This window comes from Theobroma umbraticum, unplaced genomic scaffold (assembly GCF_002168275.2).
Source record: "Theobroma umbraticum cultivar Fairchild unplaced genomic scaffold, ASM216827v3 scaffold_239.0, whole genome shotgun sequence".
NCBI lineage: Eukaryota > Viridiplantae > Streptophyta > Magnoliopsida > Malvales > Malvaceae > Theobroma > Theobroma umbraticum.
In genome coordinates this window covers 334,772-351,384 of record NW_018397279.1, presented here as the reverse complement: position 1 = coordinate 351,384, position 16,613 = coordinate 334,772, and the positions used below count along the sequence as shown (strand labels likewise).

The 16,613-nt window shown below is 33.0% G+C and overlaps 2 protein-coding genes across 2 annotated transcripts; one reads left to right on the top strand and one right to left on the bottom strand.

The window, feature by feature from the left end:
* Window positions 1-2,484: 2,484 nt before the first annotated feature.
* On the bottom strand, window positions 2,485-5,025 carry LOC110427895 (bidirectional sugar transporter SWEET4-like). Its single transcript, XM_021443535.2, has 6 exons — window positions 4,426-5,025; window positions 4,118-4,154; window positions 3,382-3,598; window positions 3,145-3,306; window positions 2,906-3,025; window positions 2,485-2,804 (listed from the first exon to the last, which is right to left on the bottom strand). The coding sequence occupies exons 1-6, from the start codon at window positions 4,466-4,468 to the stop codon at window positions 2,640-2,642; spliced, it is 744 nt and encodes a 247-aa protein (XP_021299210.1). The 5' UTR covers window positions 4,469-5,025; the 3' UTR covers window positions 2,485-2,639.
* Window positions 5,026-13,449: 8,424 nt separating this feature from the next.
* Window positions 13,450-15,988, top strand: LOC110427858 (homeobox 1). The gene is made up of 4 exons (XM_021443487.2): window positions 13,450-14,117; window positions 14,204-14,337; window positions 14,592-14,831; window positions 15,497-15,988. The coding sequence occupies exons 1-4, from the start codon at window positions 14,033-14,035 to the stop codon at window positions 15,866-15,868; spliced, it is 831 nt and encodes a 276-aa protein (XP_021299162.1). The 5' UTR covers window positions 13,450-14,032; the 3' UTR covers window positions 15,869-15,988.
* Window positions 15,989-16,613: the final 625 nt, after the last annotated feature.

Sequence of the window (16,613 nt, the reverse complement as noted above, 5' to 3'; positions counted from 1 at the left end):
CATGGTTTCACCAATAGAATCTTGCCATGTCACCATAGTCAACGATTTTTTGAATTAATAACGTTAAGTCACGTGTTAGATATTCGATTGCTGCTTTTGCTCTTTTATTAGTTTAGTGTCTGTTTGGTTTAATTTTTTTTTAATTTATTTATTTTTTAAAAATAAAAATCAAGTCTAATAAAATTTTTAATTTCTTTTAAAAAAATAGTTTTTTTAAATAATAAAATTTAAAAAAAATAAATTTTTCCTCTTCTCTTCTTTTAGTTTTTTTTTTTAAATATCTTTCTCAATCAACTTTTTGTTCCTCCTTTTCTCTTTGCAAATTATCATTTTATTTAAAATTTTTCTTTTCTTCACCAAAAATTATTTTAATGTTTAATACATGATTTTTTTCTTTTTTTTTTGGGAATTAAAGCATTATTGTCAATAAAAATATCATACTATTATTAGTATACAAGTTTAAGAGTTTTTTTTTTATAACCAATAAACCAAATACTCGGGTGCAAGTTTGAGAGTTGTTTGTTTATTTATGGATTTATTTGATTTTAACATTTAAAATTTTATATAAACTTAAAATGGTATAAATTAAATTAGAATTTATATAATTTATTTTATCAATCAATTTATCAAATAGTTTTAGTTTAATTTTAAAAATTATTATTATTAACAAGAATTTCAAAATAAAAAAAAGTTAAGCCAAATAAGCTCTTAATCTAACTAAAAAGGATTTTGAAGTGAAGTTGGATTATAATTAGGCTTCAACCGATAAAAGATTGATGAAAACTGGAACTACTACTTTTTTATTTTTATTATTAGCTAGTTCTTTATTTATTTATTATCATTATATTAGTTTCAATAATTAGTTGAGGTTGAGGGAATCAAATTTCATTTTTTTAAGAAAAAAAAACAAAGTTAGAATCTTTTAAAATGAAATAGAGATTGCACATATCATTCGGGAATGTTACAAAATCCAAAACATATGTTAGCATATCCAAAAAAATTCTTAAAATATTTAGAAAACTTTAAATAATTTTTTATTTTTCAATTATGCTCAATTAAACCTATATATTTTTAATTTAAACTAAATAAACTCTTATACTTCTCATTGTAATATAATTGCTCCATGAAGAGTATAGTTTTTTGTAAATTTACTATTGAGGAATGAAACAAGGTTGTTGCTTTTAAAAAAAAATAATCATATATTATTTTATGTCACATAATGTTAACATTGTATGTTAATATGTCATAACGATGATGACATGACATATTAATGTAATTCTTTTCACTCTCCATGTAAACGTTATATCCAAGTCAATGTAAAATGATAAGTGACATAAGATAATTAGTCAATCATTAATAAAAAAGGTCTATTTTGATTAAACGTAATACAAAAATAAATACTTATTTAAATTTTTTAAAATAATTTAAGAGTTTCTCTAAACATTATATCAAATATTTTTCATTTAGTAGAACCCCTACTTTTGTCGTAATGTTTGTTAATATCATTAATTTATATTAAAGATTATTGAGAAGTAGATGACATTGAAAAAGATTGCTTTTGAGTTTGGTTTGTATGATGAAAGAATGTGAACAATGAATATTCAACAAATTATTCATCCCTAATGAATACCAATAATAGGTTTGGTATGGAAAGAGATGGATGGTTATATATGTGATATGCAGACAACAACCCCATTTCATATAATGTTTATCATCATAATTACATTCATATTTGCAATATTTTTTTTTAATAATTGAGAAGGAATTCGAATTTTACTTTTTAAGTAAAAAATCACGCACTAATCAATGAATCAAATACTCGAATGCATATTCGTACTTACAATATATTATTAGTATATTTCCTTTATTTGAGCCTCAAAATGGTAAAAAATTAGATATGCCTCTATCCAGCTTCCATTGTCTCTCAACAAATCTTCAAAATACCCAGTTTTATTATGGGGAAAAATTATAGCAGGAGTCAGCAATGAAAACTTCTTTAACAAGCTTGTCATGGATTATTATACATCATTATGCATTGTTCACTTGCTGGTATCTGCATTGTTCTTTGCTTGGTGGTAAAGTTGCTGGCTCGGATATGTTATCACTTTCATTTGCTATGCGAAATGCTTCATCTGCTGCACACTACCCTCCATGGAGATATGCTCCAGTGTGAACATGGACGACATTTGACTCTCTTTGTTATGGTGTGACTCTACTTTTCAGGGACTTAATACTCTTATTTTGTACTTGCCCTTCTACCTATTCTGGTTCGTGTATGCTATTCGTTCTGATCTTGCTTATTTATTAGTTTGGATGCTTTTCTGTTTTGTGGCAGACTGCGAGTGTGTTTTTCTCTATCTGATCCCACCTTGTTGATCAGATTTGTATATCTATATCTATATATATATATATATATATATATATATATATACACACGTATATATGTGTGTATTGCTTTTTCCACAGAGTTCCAACTCCTCTGCATGATGAAACATCAAATCTTAACTTGAACACGATATTGTGATCCACTATTTCAATCTAAAAGAAACCTTAAAAACACTGGAAAGTCTTCACTATACACATTCGTATTATTTCTTTCCAGAAAGATTTGCTTTCACTTTTAATGCTTTAGATATCAATCAAACAGTTGGTCTAGCTCTAGCCGGTCCGTTGTTGTCGGAGAGTTGCAGCTCGGATGGCTTGACAACGACCTCATCGTCCTCATATTTCGGGGTAGAGTTGCAGTAGCAGGCATACAGAATCAACTGTATTGCTCCAGATAGGGCCCCCAATCCATTTCCAATCTACAAAAAGAGATAGAGGGCAAAGACATACATACCATCAAGTTAGCTTTCTAGGGATCACTTTTACATTTTATAAAGTTTCAACGAAACTCAAAGTTTACCAGGATGTAGAGATCAAAGCGAATGAGGGCATATGTTAACCAAATGACTCCATTGAGAAAGTTGGCCAAGGAGAGGTAAAACGGCATGTATTCCACACTCTTTGTCTTAATCACCCTCCTCTGTCCAATAGAAATGGAACACAAAACAAGAGAAAGATTGAAAGGCGAACAAGAGAAAGATATCAGTTAACTAATTGAATGTATAGGCAAAAAGAAAAGAAAAGAAAAGCATGGCTTACCATGATGGTAAGAGGTGAAGCATACATTAGGACTCCAAATATGACACAGAGGATCCCAACAAGAACAGATCTTTGGGCATGAGTTTTACGCAATAGCAATGTGCATGAGGCCACAACGCCCAAAAATGCAATCTCTAAGCAAAGCCACCCAATGACCTTGAGCTGATATTAGCTCTTCGGTTAGTAAAGTGGTGAAATCTTTAACCCCAGGATTAATGATGGTGATGGTGTACTTACTCGGCCTTTCTTCTGGGCATAAATGAAGAAGATGGTGAGAAAAATGAGCTCCATTGCAAGTCCAATGCTATTGATAGTGACCACAAGGGTGCTATCAGGATGAACAAGTGGTAAACCATATAATATCCATAACATGCAGTTCATTGCAGTTGCTATGTAAGGATCTGGTTTGAATTCCTCCACTGCTTTTCTCTTGTAGATGTTCACAAATGTTGGTCTGTATCAAAATAAAAATTTCAATTGTATTTAGATATATATACGTTGACAGCAACAACTGCAGCTGTAGATTGTCTTCTTTTCTCTTTGGCCTCTATTACACGGTCAGTGTCAAAAAACTTTTCCTTCTGCCCTGTTCCATAGCTCAGCATGGTCAAGTTCATTGGGGTTCGGCCTGGAATAAATTCAGGACAATGATCTGAAACGGAAAGGGTCTAGAACTGGGCCCTTCAGGACTAAAAGGTTAAAGGCCTTGAGCAGGCCTTTACTGGGAACACTACAGCAAAAGTTTGGCCTTTATATGAGTTCACCGAGTCGGCAAAGAAAGATCATTATTACTACTAAATTGGTTTTTTCTTGTAGAGGGGTACAAAAGTATTACTAGTAACTCCTACTTCCACATGTTCGACACTTTCATGCACATGACAAGTAATGTAGGAAGAATAAGATTTCACCTTCTTAACACACATATAAAACACACATAAAAAGGCTTGAGAGAAAGAGAGAGAGAGGATTTTACATTGGTGATGCAAACAGAAAGAATGAGATGACATTTCCTGCAAAATGAAATAGGACAATGAGAAATTAACGTCTCTAGAACCCAAAAACTTCATTTGTCTGAATTCAGGTATGTATCATATGACACAATTAACAACTCATTGATGTATAATGTTTTTCCCTTGATCACTCTCAAGAAACTACCCCAACTCAAAAACATGTGAAGAAATTTCCACTGCACTAGAAGAATAAGAGAAATATTGTACAGCATGAGCCTGGAATGTCATACAATCACTAAAACAGATGAGCTCAAAACTTCAAATAACTTACCAATGATCCCTACAATATTCCTTGCAACCTCAGCGCTAACCATCTTTGAGGCTACTTAGACAAAGGAGGAGGAAGAGTGCAAAAGGAAAATGACGAATCCAAGCAGCAGTACTTGTAAAATACAATATCAGGAAGTTATTGGCTGCTGAATTTATATGTATTACAACACAAAGAAAGAACGCAAAGACTCAGAATCTTTTCTAACTGAGAATTGTATAACTTAAGCTAAATTAGAATTTGGTTTGCTTTTATCGTTTATTCTACCAAGCCAAAATTTATATGATTAGAACTAAATGGCAATCTTTTGGCGGTATATGCAATCAAATGCAGTTGAGTTCACTGTAGCTATTGAAAGCAGCCAGCTAATTCCCTCCACATCATGCCATTCGAGTTGATGAAAATCATTGCCATACCGACTTTGGTCTGTTAACAGACCAAAGTTACTCCTCTAATGGGCAAGGTGGTACGCTTCTATTGGATAGAACAAAAACAGGAACAGATTAAGCTTGAAAAATATGCACAAATAATTAGCAATATCATATATTTGACGCTCATGGAAAAATGGGGTAAGGAGCAGTTTTGAGTTCAATTCTTCTTCTCAAAAAGGAAAGGCAAAAAGGGTAAGAGATAAATTGGATGGATAAAAAGAGGGAATACAAAATTGAATGTCAGATGAATATTTCATGGGAGGAAAGTTGTACAGTTTTACACACAGTGAATAGTGCACACTTTCCAGATGTTTCAGCATTAAGTAAATACTTTTGGAAGGTAAAGAACAAGATCAAAATGTATCGTGATCCTTTAATGATTTTATTGTTGGGGCCACTAGAATTTCGAGTACCTTCACTTCAACATTTCGAAGAAAAAAAGAAAACCCTTTGTGTCTCATTAATTTCACGTATTAAATGATGATAATGTGGACCAAAACTCACGCAAATCCCATGAATGGCCTCATGCTTTAACTTCAGGAACTTCCTAGCCATAGTTCTGGTAGCCTGGTTAGGCCTTGCATAAGCAGACGTGTTGTCCAGGCTAACTTCATATGAATGTCTAAGAATCCATGGACATGGTTATGAACAACATCAAGAAATGTAGCTGAATTACCTGTTATATCCTAGCTAGAACTTTTAATGAAATGCAGTTATCTATCATAGATAAAACCAGTGAAGATGTCTTAGTAAGATACCATTTTTAGAATCATTTACACATCCAATGCATCAGTTGATGGTAAATATGATGATTTAATTTGAATAAACTGAATGAAAACATTTCTTTAAACAGTAAGTTATAATTGTGACTGTGACATTCAATTGAAGCATTGAATTCTATGGTTTCTTGTGCTCTTTGTCTTGTCAAAAGTGACGTAATACATTGTGATTTGCAAGTAAAGGCATGGACAGTTCATCTTTGGGAGAGACTTGGAAACTCTCAATGTCAAGAATTATCAGCTGGACACGATTACCTTACGCGGCATAGCATGCTTGCCAAATTTCATTTCAGATTGAGTTCACATCTGATTCCAATTATCCTTTTGGGAAAATTATGCCTTCCGTTATATCCTGACTCAAGTTAAAAGCTAGGCATCTATTGAGCCTGGCAAAAAGATTCTTGATAAGCTCAAGCAACCTCAAATATTGACCATACATGGCGGAAGTTGAAGATTCCCAGCATTTGCAGCTGCTACATGTTATACCCTGGATGGTGGTGAAGTGTTGCGTATCGTCTAGGACTTACCTGTTCCTGGCATATTAAATGAACTTTAGATTTCACAGGTTTCTTGGTCTCCTACCTACGTCCCTGTTTGCCCACTTTATTTCCCAAGGTTAATCGCTTCTCTTCTGTTTCATGTCATTATCTGATCTTTGTTTCAAGTGATTGTCTTATATATCTTCAAGATTTTCATTGACTTAAAGTCATGGTTTGTGAGTAAACCAACACATTAAGGAATTGAAGTCACTAAGGGATAATACTCACCAGCCATAATAATTGATGTATTAGTGCTATCAAACTTTTCTTGAGTCTTCCATTTTGGTTCAATTACCTTTTGACTGGATTTATTGCTCTTTTTTCCGGATTCATACTTAAGGCAGGTTTGACCCAACCCAGATCATACTGCTTCAAGTTGATTCCACTAGACATACAATCACCTTTCTATACTATTTTAGCCTCATTTCCTATTTTATTTTTAAATTAAATTTCAACCATGTGGATGCTTACGTGGTGATAATAGGTCAAGACAAGTGCATGTCTATATGTGCAAAAAATAAAAATGGATTGGTTTGATTTTTATATTTAATAAAAGGTATTTTTTATTTTCATGACACTACCAATGTTGCAAGATGAAATGAAGTAGTTCATGGAATGTAGTGTGCTTTACATTTAAGGTGTTATAATTATGAGATCTTTATTATATTAAAATATAAATTTTTATATTGTTTTTAGTAAATATTTTATTAAAAAAAATGGATATTGATAAAATTAAGAAATTGGAATATGGTTTTTTTTACACTCATGAAATGAGCAATTAAACTCCTAAATTGAAGTATGGAAATACTTAACGAATACGTGAGTGCTTAGTACAAGAAAAAATCTGTTGAATATAACCTTTCATATTGAGAACCCTATTTGGCATATTCAGTCTAGCATATATAGAAAAAAAAATTCTTATGTAATGGTCGTGTAAGTGATCATTAGACTTGAAATTACTGGATTACCTTAAGTGCGTGGAATGTTTTTCTTTGATACTGTCTAAAATGGTCTTAGTCAAGGATATTCAAAAAAGAATAGATATTGAGTCTAGTATGAAACACATGAAGGAAAATTAATAATTAATAGAGGATTCATCATTTTAAATGAATCTAAAGAGAATGTCCGATTGTAATTTTAAAAGTAATAACTTAAGGAAAGATTAATTTGACTAAAGCAACTAGAGATGTCGACAAAGTGGTTTGTGCACTCTAATGATGGGTTTGATTATTGGATTCAAGTGTTAATATGACATAGACAAGATATAGTAGACATTGCACCATACTCTATATTTTATCGAAATATTAAATGATGAAAGGATAATAATTACACAACAAGATTGTATACCGAAAGGTTGAGTCAAACTACTATAACTCTTCTTAATATTTGAGTAGTCACAATGTTTTGCTAGATTCTAATCTTAACTTATAAATGTAAACTAATCAATTAAGGAACTAATGGTAAATGTAAAGGAATTTGATTCATTGATCTAATCCTAGTTCACCTTTGATTATAATTTTCATATCTTGCAAATATGTTAAAAATCAAATAAGTCACACGTATTAAAAAATAATAATTGAAAATAAAAAAAAAAGAAAAAAGAAATTGAATTTAATTGAATAATTCAACTTAGTCGACAGACAATTTTACTATTAGTGTAAAAGTTATGCAAATTCTAGATATGAGAGGCCTGCAACACATCCAAAGCCCTTGTTCTTCCTCCTCTCTTCTGACCTTTTTTGATGTCTGGAATTAGTATTTTTTTTTATTACTCTTTGCTGAATCTTTTTTGATCACCATATATATATCCCCAATCAACACACAAGTCTCAAAGGAATATAATTATTTCCAAAACAGTCACCAGCCAAGAAGACCAATACCATGTATAAAAATTTATCTGATTTCATTTATTTTAAATTTCAACATCTATAATAATATTAAAATCTAATAATTTACACTGTACAAATACCTAATAAATAGTTTGTTTGTCTTCTGAGTAGGAACAAAGAAAAGAACATATGTGAGCATGCCAGGTACAACTGAATAGATCAAGTAATTAGAAGCCAATCCAGCTATTGTGTCCTCCAACAACTCCCGAATATCAAAGATTTCCACCCTGCCAAGAAACCCAACATGACCCTTTTTGAAGCTTTAAACAAGCCTGGGCTTACAAGGAGATAGTAATTGATAAGCTAACTGAGCTAGCCAGCTCCAATATGTTGACTTTACTTTAAAGAGTTTAGGTCCAGAGCACCTACTACTCTCCTCTAACTCACTTTAGCCCAACCCAGTTTACATTCCCTCAACAGGTTGTTTTCCCTCAAAAGTACATGGCAGAGGAAACAAAAGCCCATTATACCAACAGTTGAAGACAGCATTCTATTTTTTATGATGCTTAATATTTAAACAAAATTTTAGATAATTATGAATGTTCTGATTTATTCAATGTAAAAATCAATCATTTTTATTGGTGAATGTAAGTGATTTATATTGAAAATTTGAACATATACATCAAAATAAAATCATGTCGTACATTGTTGGATAAGACATAATCAATTATTAAAAGATTTTAAAGATAATTGTATTTCCGTGTATATTATTGTACGCGCAATGCGCACGCATGGGTAAGAATAATATGCTATCATCTCTAAAGATTTAAAATTGAATAGTCAATGACCAACATTATTCTTTTAAAGCTTCTTAAAAAGTTGATGTTTGATTATACCATAGTGGACTGGATGAGAAGAGAAACAACGAGAGAGAGAGAGAGACTAGTTATGCAGACAAAGACACAAGTATGGCTAAATTTCAAGTGACAGATAGTCACAGTATTCTTGGCATTTGTTAAAAAGAAAAGAAAAGAAAAGAAAGGAGGAAAGTAGCAGCACTACCTTATGCTCCCACTTTATCATCACTCTTTTATTAGCCAACATATTGAAACACACATTCTCTCAAAAACATATCTCAAAAGCATTGTTCCTTCTCTCAGGTGCTGCCTTGCCTTTCTTCACATATTGCTTTTCAATCTTTCCCTTTCTACCCCATTGTGGTTTCCAAGTCTAACCCTTCTTTGTCATCCTTACCCCTTTTTTAATAAAGCCAAATAAAGGACAAAAAAAAAGAAGTAAATACAATCTCTCAAAAACCCTTTTTTTAAGTAAAAAAGATACCATCATTTTTAGCCCTTCTGCCTTAGTTGTGAAGGAATTCAATAGCAAAAGCAACTCTTCTTTCTCTCCTATGTGATGGAGAATTTGGTATATGTTTAAAACAAGAAGATATTCTCTCAAAATGAACCTTGATCACAAATGTGCTTGATTCTTATACTTGAGAACTAGTTCAAGAAATTTCAAGATAGACAGTGTAATTGCTATTGATTCTTGTAGATGATGATCGATGCTAACTTTCTATAATGGAACCAGACTGCTTCAATGGGATTCAAAGGTGCTTGATTAACAATTAAGACACAGTTAATTCTTATCTTTTTTGTTTAAGTTTCATTGCTATTTGATGATTTGAGAAAGATTAAACTCAACTAAAAAGAATAAATATTCCAAGACAAGTGCATAGGGACTATTGGTTGGTGTTAAGTGCAATGCAAGAGAGTAAAGTAATGATATGTTTCCTTGATTCCATTAGTTGAGTGAGAAATTATGCTTAGTGTAGTGGAAGAGAATAAAAAGCCTGATAAAGGGTTGGAGATGGCAACAAATCCTGCCTAAAAAGATGCTTTGGGCATTGTTATCTTTTGGGGAGAAGAGAAACCCACTCCTTCTTAGGATGGGAACTCTTATTTTAGTCTTCTAATTAAAATTTTCTTCTTTTTTTTTGGGGGGGGGGGGGGGTGCATGTTTATTCCTTTTAATGGGTGATGATAGATCTTCCCACATTACTAGCCATTGGGAGACAACTGGCCAACACATGGGAAAATGGCTATATTATTTATCTTTTTATTTATTCTTAAACCAAGTTTAAAATATTTATAAGTGTCACTTAGATCTTCAAGTTCCTGGATATATGCAAGTACCATGTACCAAAATGAAAAATAATTGCTCTTACTTATAAGCTAATGTTCCTTAATTTGATCTACACTTGATGAAGTAAAAGTTTTTTTTATTTACCCAAAATTCACATGAAGGGAATCTTGGGAAATTAATCAATGGAAATTTTTTAATTCTTTTATTCGCCTAAAATATTTGCCCAAAATTCCCTTTGACATTCAAATATTTTAATAAAGCATGAGAGATGACTTCAATTCCAAAGTATATGTAGCATAAGAGAAGCCAATAAATTGAAATGTAAATCAATGACATCAATTGATAAGGAAATTTGAGGTATTAATATTAAATCACTCTTTTCTTTTATCATCCCACAAAATAAGATGTAGTTGACCAAAATTTTAATAACAATAATAATAATAATAATAACAACAACAATATTCTTTAAATATGATTTTTTTGTTTACTTTAATTATATGGTTATGTGCTTTCTTATTTCTTTTTTCATCCCACTACTTCCCAAAAGAAAGTTTTGATTCTCTGGGTCCCTTTGCCATGGTTCCCTACTCTTAAGTTTAATTGCCTGGGTGAGGGAATAACACACATGATAACTATCCAATAGCTTCATCTTCATGAATCTCCCTCTTCCCTTTTTCCCCATATATATATATATATAAATATATATATATATATATATATATGCAAGAACACCAATTATCCCCTATTTTGGCATTAATTTTTCATCTTTTTTATTTTTCTAATTAGACCCTAAATTTTTTTCCCTAAATCAAACACAAAATTATAATATACTTCTAATAAAAGATATTAATCATTAACAAGCACAACAAATAAATTGACATAAAGTTAAATAAAACTTACATATAATAGGACTCAATCTTAAAACTTAAATGATTATCGATAAAACGAAAGATGATTTTTGGCGGATTGCATAAAAGTTTTAAGTTTTATATATTTATGAATTTTTTTTGAATAAATATATATTTATTAATTTTATTCATGTGGGTTTGTATAATGTTGTCGGACTATAGTATGGTTGGAGCATTTAAATACAAAGTAAACTAAAGGTATAATACAGTTAATGGTATAGTTGGACTTTTTTTTTATATAATTTAAACTTTAATGCTTGCCACATATCTCTTTGATACAATGTATATTTTCTGCTGACTTATTGCTGAAGTATTTATGAAAGAAATTTAGGGGAACTAAAGCAATTTATACTATTCAAACCCAATTCCAAATTGAATATTAATTGTAATTAAATAACTAAAAATTTGGAGAATTTTTTTTTTTTGTATATTAAATTGATCAAAGTGATAGTGGATGGATGCACTAGCTAGGCAAACTTGGGAGCCAACCATCTAATCAGACTCGAGGTAAGTGAGAACACATGTTTGTGGCACTATCTCAAGGTTTTCATAGTGTTTGCATTTGCACAATCATAGGTCAACAAATGCTTATTTATTCTACTTTATAACAATATTCTTGTATTATATAATCCATTAGATATCATTATCATGATGGAAACCTTTGTAAGCCCAAAGATAATTTACCTCTCTAGTTTTCATGACCCATCAAATTAAAAAGAACATGTCAAGGATAACCCCCCTTTTTGTTTTTCCTTAGGGAAAAATTTAATATAGTTTCAACTCTCATCTCCTAGCCACACATAGTTTCCATTACATAAGCAAATATATTGTGTTTCCATGCATCAAGAGGTGACCTAATGTTTTCTTGAACATTTTTCTTATAAAAATATATATGTGGTTGTACAAGGTTTCTTTTTCTTTTAATTAGTTGAAGAGAGAATGGAACTTAGTGGAACTAGGGCTTTTTTAACTAGTATTGAATTGAATATGCATCATGCATGATTCTTTTGTTTTATAAAGTGCTTGGCACTATGGTACCCAAAATATGTGTATGGAAATGCATTACAATAAGAAGACAATAGTGTCCAACCCTTTGAACAGCAAAGCCATCATATGATTAGTCATCCATTGTCACAAATTCCAAGCCCCACCATGTGATTATATGAGACATCTCATTGTCTCATCATATTAAGCTAGCTAATACTCTGTTCACCCTATTACAAAATTATAGGGTGTTTTAATACTTACAAAAAACTATTATTAGTGATGATTTAAGATTGTCGTATTCGATTTGATTTTATTTAAATGTGGTAAATCATTACGGATTAGATATCACTGTATTTGGTATTACATAAAAATCAGATATTGTTTTGTATAAAAAATATCAAAATAACCTTGCTTTAAAAGTTATAATAAAGTAAGAACTTTAGTATTGTATTAATATAACAATTTGTGAAATATTATATTTTATTTCTTAAATATGTTATAATTTAATGATATCAAATACTTAGATATGAAAAATACATTTATTTTTGATCAATTAACTTTTAACTTCTTAAATTAGATGGAAAAACTTTTGAATGAGAAAAGTATATATTTATCGCAATAATAATGAATTTGCTATCGAAACAAATATGAAGTATAACTCATTATGTAAAATTTATTTTATTTTGGAAAATAGCAAGTTCTTTATGTATGTTTTAAATGATAAAATCATCCATAATTAATTTTACTAATAGCGTTTCACTCTTTTAGATGAGAATTAAATCATTTCTCGAAACAATGAATTAATCACTCTTAATAATCTAAAACCACTCAATCTCGTAAAACATCAAATTCCTATCAAATAAAGTGATCTAATTATCTAATGTAAATCATCATAAATTTTAAAATAGTCCTCAAACCAAACACCAACTTAGAAATAGAAGTTGAATAAGATTTCTTTTTCCATTTTTTCTCTTCTTTCTTTCCTCCTTTTCATAGTCCCAACCAAACAAGCCTTAACGCCGTACTAAAAGAAATAAATAAAAGCAAGAATGATGAAATAATCTTTACAGTTAAATATAGGGAGAATCACAGCCGTTAATAGCACCCCATCAAGATTGAGTCAACTAGATCCGACAGTCTCCCCGACCGTAAAGCATGGACCCTATAAAACACTCTGGCACAAACTACTACACCCCACAGATCGCATCACAGCCGTCAACACAAAAATATTCAAATCCGACGGTTAAGGTCTGTCCAGCGGCAGCTCCTCCAAAGCCTATGCCTAGAAAATGATCACCCCAAATTACTGAAAAAGCCCCAGCTTCTGCATAGATAACATCGATTTGCAAGGGCATTCTCGTTAATCGACATACCAACGTCACTATAAAAGATCGTCAGCCTCCTCTCGACGAACCTTTAGCTGCAAAAAACACCTAGAAGCGACACTAAGAATTCTTCTTCTTCTTCTTCTTCTTCTTCTTCTTCTTCTTCCTCTTATCTCTTTCTCTTCCCTTCCGCCATAGCCAAAGCTTCGTCCCCCACCACTAAAACAGCATCGAAAACAAGTTTGAGAGTCTCAAAAGATTAGGTTGCGATAATGGAAAACTAGGTTTCCCTTATCGCTCTAAAATTGCGTCCATTAGAATTTTCATTTCTGCAGGCTTCTTGTTCCACAGGGTGATCATCGTAGGGGGAGCAATAACACCAGTGGTGTGATGGGATTTTGTATTTGTCCCTTGGAGACACCAGCAAGGTTGCTGTGGACTACTAGTTTCTTTCGCCATAAGCTTATGATCTTCTAATCCACACCAAAAAGATAAATAAAAACACAGGGATTTTCTGTGTAAAAGATCTTACTTGTTTCTTAAGTTATACAACATAATTTTTGGTGTCTTTGGCCGACGAAAAAGTCTAGACACCAATTTACACACTACACGTACACACCTAGATAGAAGTGCGAGAAAGAGAAGAAACACAGAAGGTATAAAGATGGAGTCGGGCCGTCTTTTCTTCAATTCCTCCACATGCCACGGCAACATGTTGTTCCTGGGGAACAGTGACCCCGTCTTTCGAGGTGATTTTTCTGTTTTTCTTCTGTCTTATGTTTTAGTTTATTTGAGTTGGGCTATAGACTTATGGATGATTTTGTGACATGTAAAGGGGCAAGAACGATGATTAGCATGGAGGAAACCTCAAAGAGACGACCCTTTTTCAGCTCGCCGGAGGACATGTATGATGAGGAGTACTACGACGAGCAGTTGCCGGAGAAAAAGCGCCGCCTTACGGCAGAGCAGGTGAGTTAATGATAGCTTGTGAAGTCTCGAGTCATTTTTCATTTGTCAACATGCATGCTTAATTAGTGGATACGGTACGATTATGAACGTATATATTCCACCACCTTTTTAAGATTTGAAGAATCTAACACCATATCAGAATCAAGTTCTCTTATATTTGGGTTCTAGTTTGAGAGATTGTAGAGAATCATTTTGAAAGAGATTAGAAAACATGGGAATTTGATGAGAGTGATGATGTTGTATTATGAATTCAGGTGCATCTGCTCGAGAAGAGCTTTGAGACAGAGAACAAGCTGGAGCCAGAGAGAAAGACCCAGTTGGCTAAGAAGCTAGGGCTGCAGCCAAGGCAGGTGGCCGTGTGGTTCCAGAACCGCCGTGCTAGGTGGAAGACAAAGCAGCTTGAAAGGGACTATGATCTCCTCAAATCTTCTTATGATTCCCTTGTGTCAAATTACGACTCTATTGTCAAGGAGAACGAGAAGCTGAAATCTGAGGTACTTCCTCACCTTTAATATCCCATGTTTTCATGTAGTAACATGTACCTATAAGTCATTAGATGCTGCTATATTTACAAGGAAAGTATTAATTAGACGAGACTCCAATCTGGATCTCAAATTCCCAATACTTGTATATTACCATTGGGATTGTCTGAGCAAGTTAAGAAGGAACAAGACAAGAGCTGATGCAATTTGGGCTACGGAGCGTACCACTGAGTTGATCATATTCTTGGAGGACACGTGGCCCGGGAGGATTGGATATTTGCATGTAGTGGGTCCTAAGGAGATTTGACTTCATAAAACAAGGACGTGTGTTTTGTTAATATAGCACCTGTTCCAAACGCCAGCTTGACAGTTTTAAGAGGAAACTAAAAGAAGAATATACCTTTGGTAGCTTCCTCACAATATGCTACGGACTCCTTGGCTACAAGATGAGAAAGCTTGCGTAGCACCAACCCATATTATATTATTATAACTTTGTCACACTTGGGTAAGCTTACTTAGCAAACAAGCATATCTCAACGACCCCAACAAGTAATCTCCAATGTCCCCACCTTTCCATAAAATAACAAATTTATGATATCATATAATTGGTTTACAGAATTAATTAGGGACAATTCAACAATTTGACCACGTTTACTTTTACTGTTTGCACTCTGTAGGTGGCTTCCTTGACTGAGAAGTTACAAGCCAAAGATGCAACAGCAGAACCGGTAATAGGTCAAAAGCCTGAACCCGTCCCAGCGGACATGGTTTCCTCCCTCCAATTCAGTGTGAAGGTTGAGGACCGCCTGAGTACCGGTAGTGCTGGGAGCGCAGTGGTCGATGAGGATGCCCCACAGCTCCTGGACAGCGGTGATTCATACTTTCCAAGTGATGGATACCCCGGAGGATGTGTTGGCCCTGTCAATGGGGTCCAATCGGAGGAGGAGGACGGCAGTGATGATGGCCGCAGTTACTTCTCCAATGTGTTCACGGCCTCGGAGGAGCAGCAGCAGCATGAAGAATCATTAGGATGGTGGGTCTGGTCCTAAATGACCCCTTTAATAATATCTGTACTATTTTAATAGTATATGATGCTCTAAGACTACATATGAGAACCCCTATATATGGGGAAAAGCATATGAATAAAATTTGTTTTGACTTCTTTTTGAGCTTGTAATATTCCTCCATTTAAAGCGACATAGGCACGAACAAACAGAAGGAAAAATTATTTGCAGTCTTGGCACAAGTAACTCATCAAGAATCCAAGCCCATAATAAAACAATCTGGAATCTCAAATAAACATAAAGCTTGGTCTCGCTCTAGTGTAAAGAAGAGAAATGATCACTTCATACCAGAAATGAAATCAATAATTGGACATAGACTTTGCCCTTCAATACCTGACATTCAAACTCTATTGATCAAATATCTAATTTATCAAGAAGCCACTTAGATCAAGGCTAGAAACCAACACTACCCTACAAAAGCTGTGCCAGGACATGAAAGATGACGCTATCAAGCAAGAGCTACTAGTTTTGACAGTGAACTGACTGCAACAGAAGAGGAGATATCAAGACATAAAGATTGAAGACCATCCTACCAAAGTGACATTTGACATGTTTAGAGTCAAATATCTTTTTCTAACATGGGCTCCCAACGTCCACTCAATGATGACAGTTCATGTGAAGCGGCACAATCCCACCTCACAAATCAACCACTTGCATACAAACTTTATAAGAATCTGTTCTTTCCCACTTCCAACTTTCTTTTCCATCTTACATTCTCACTCCATAGCAT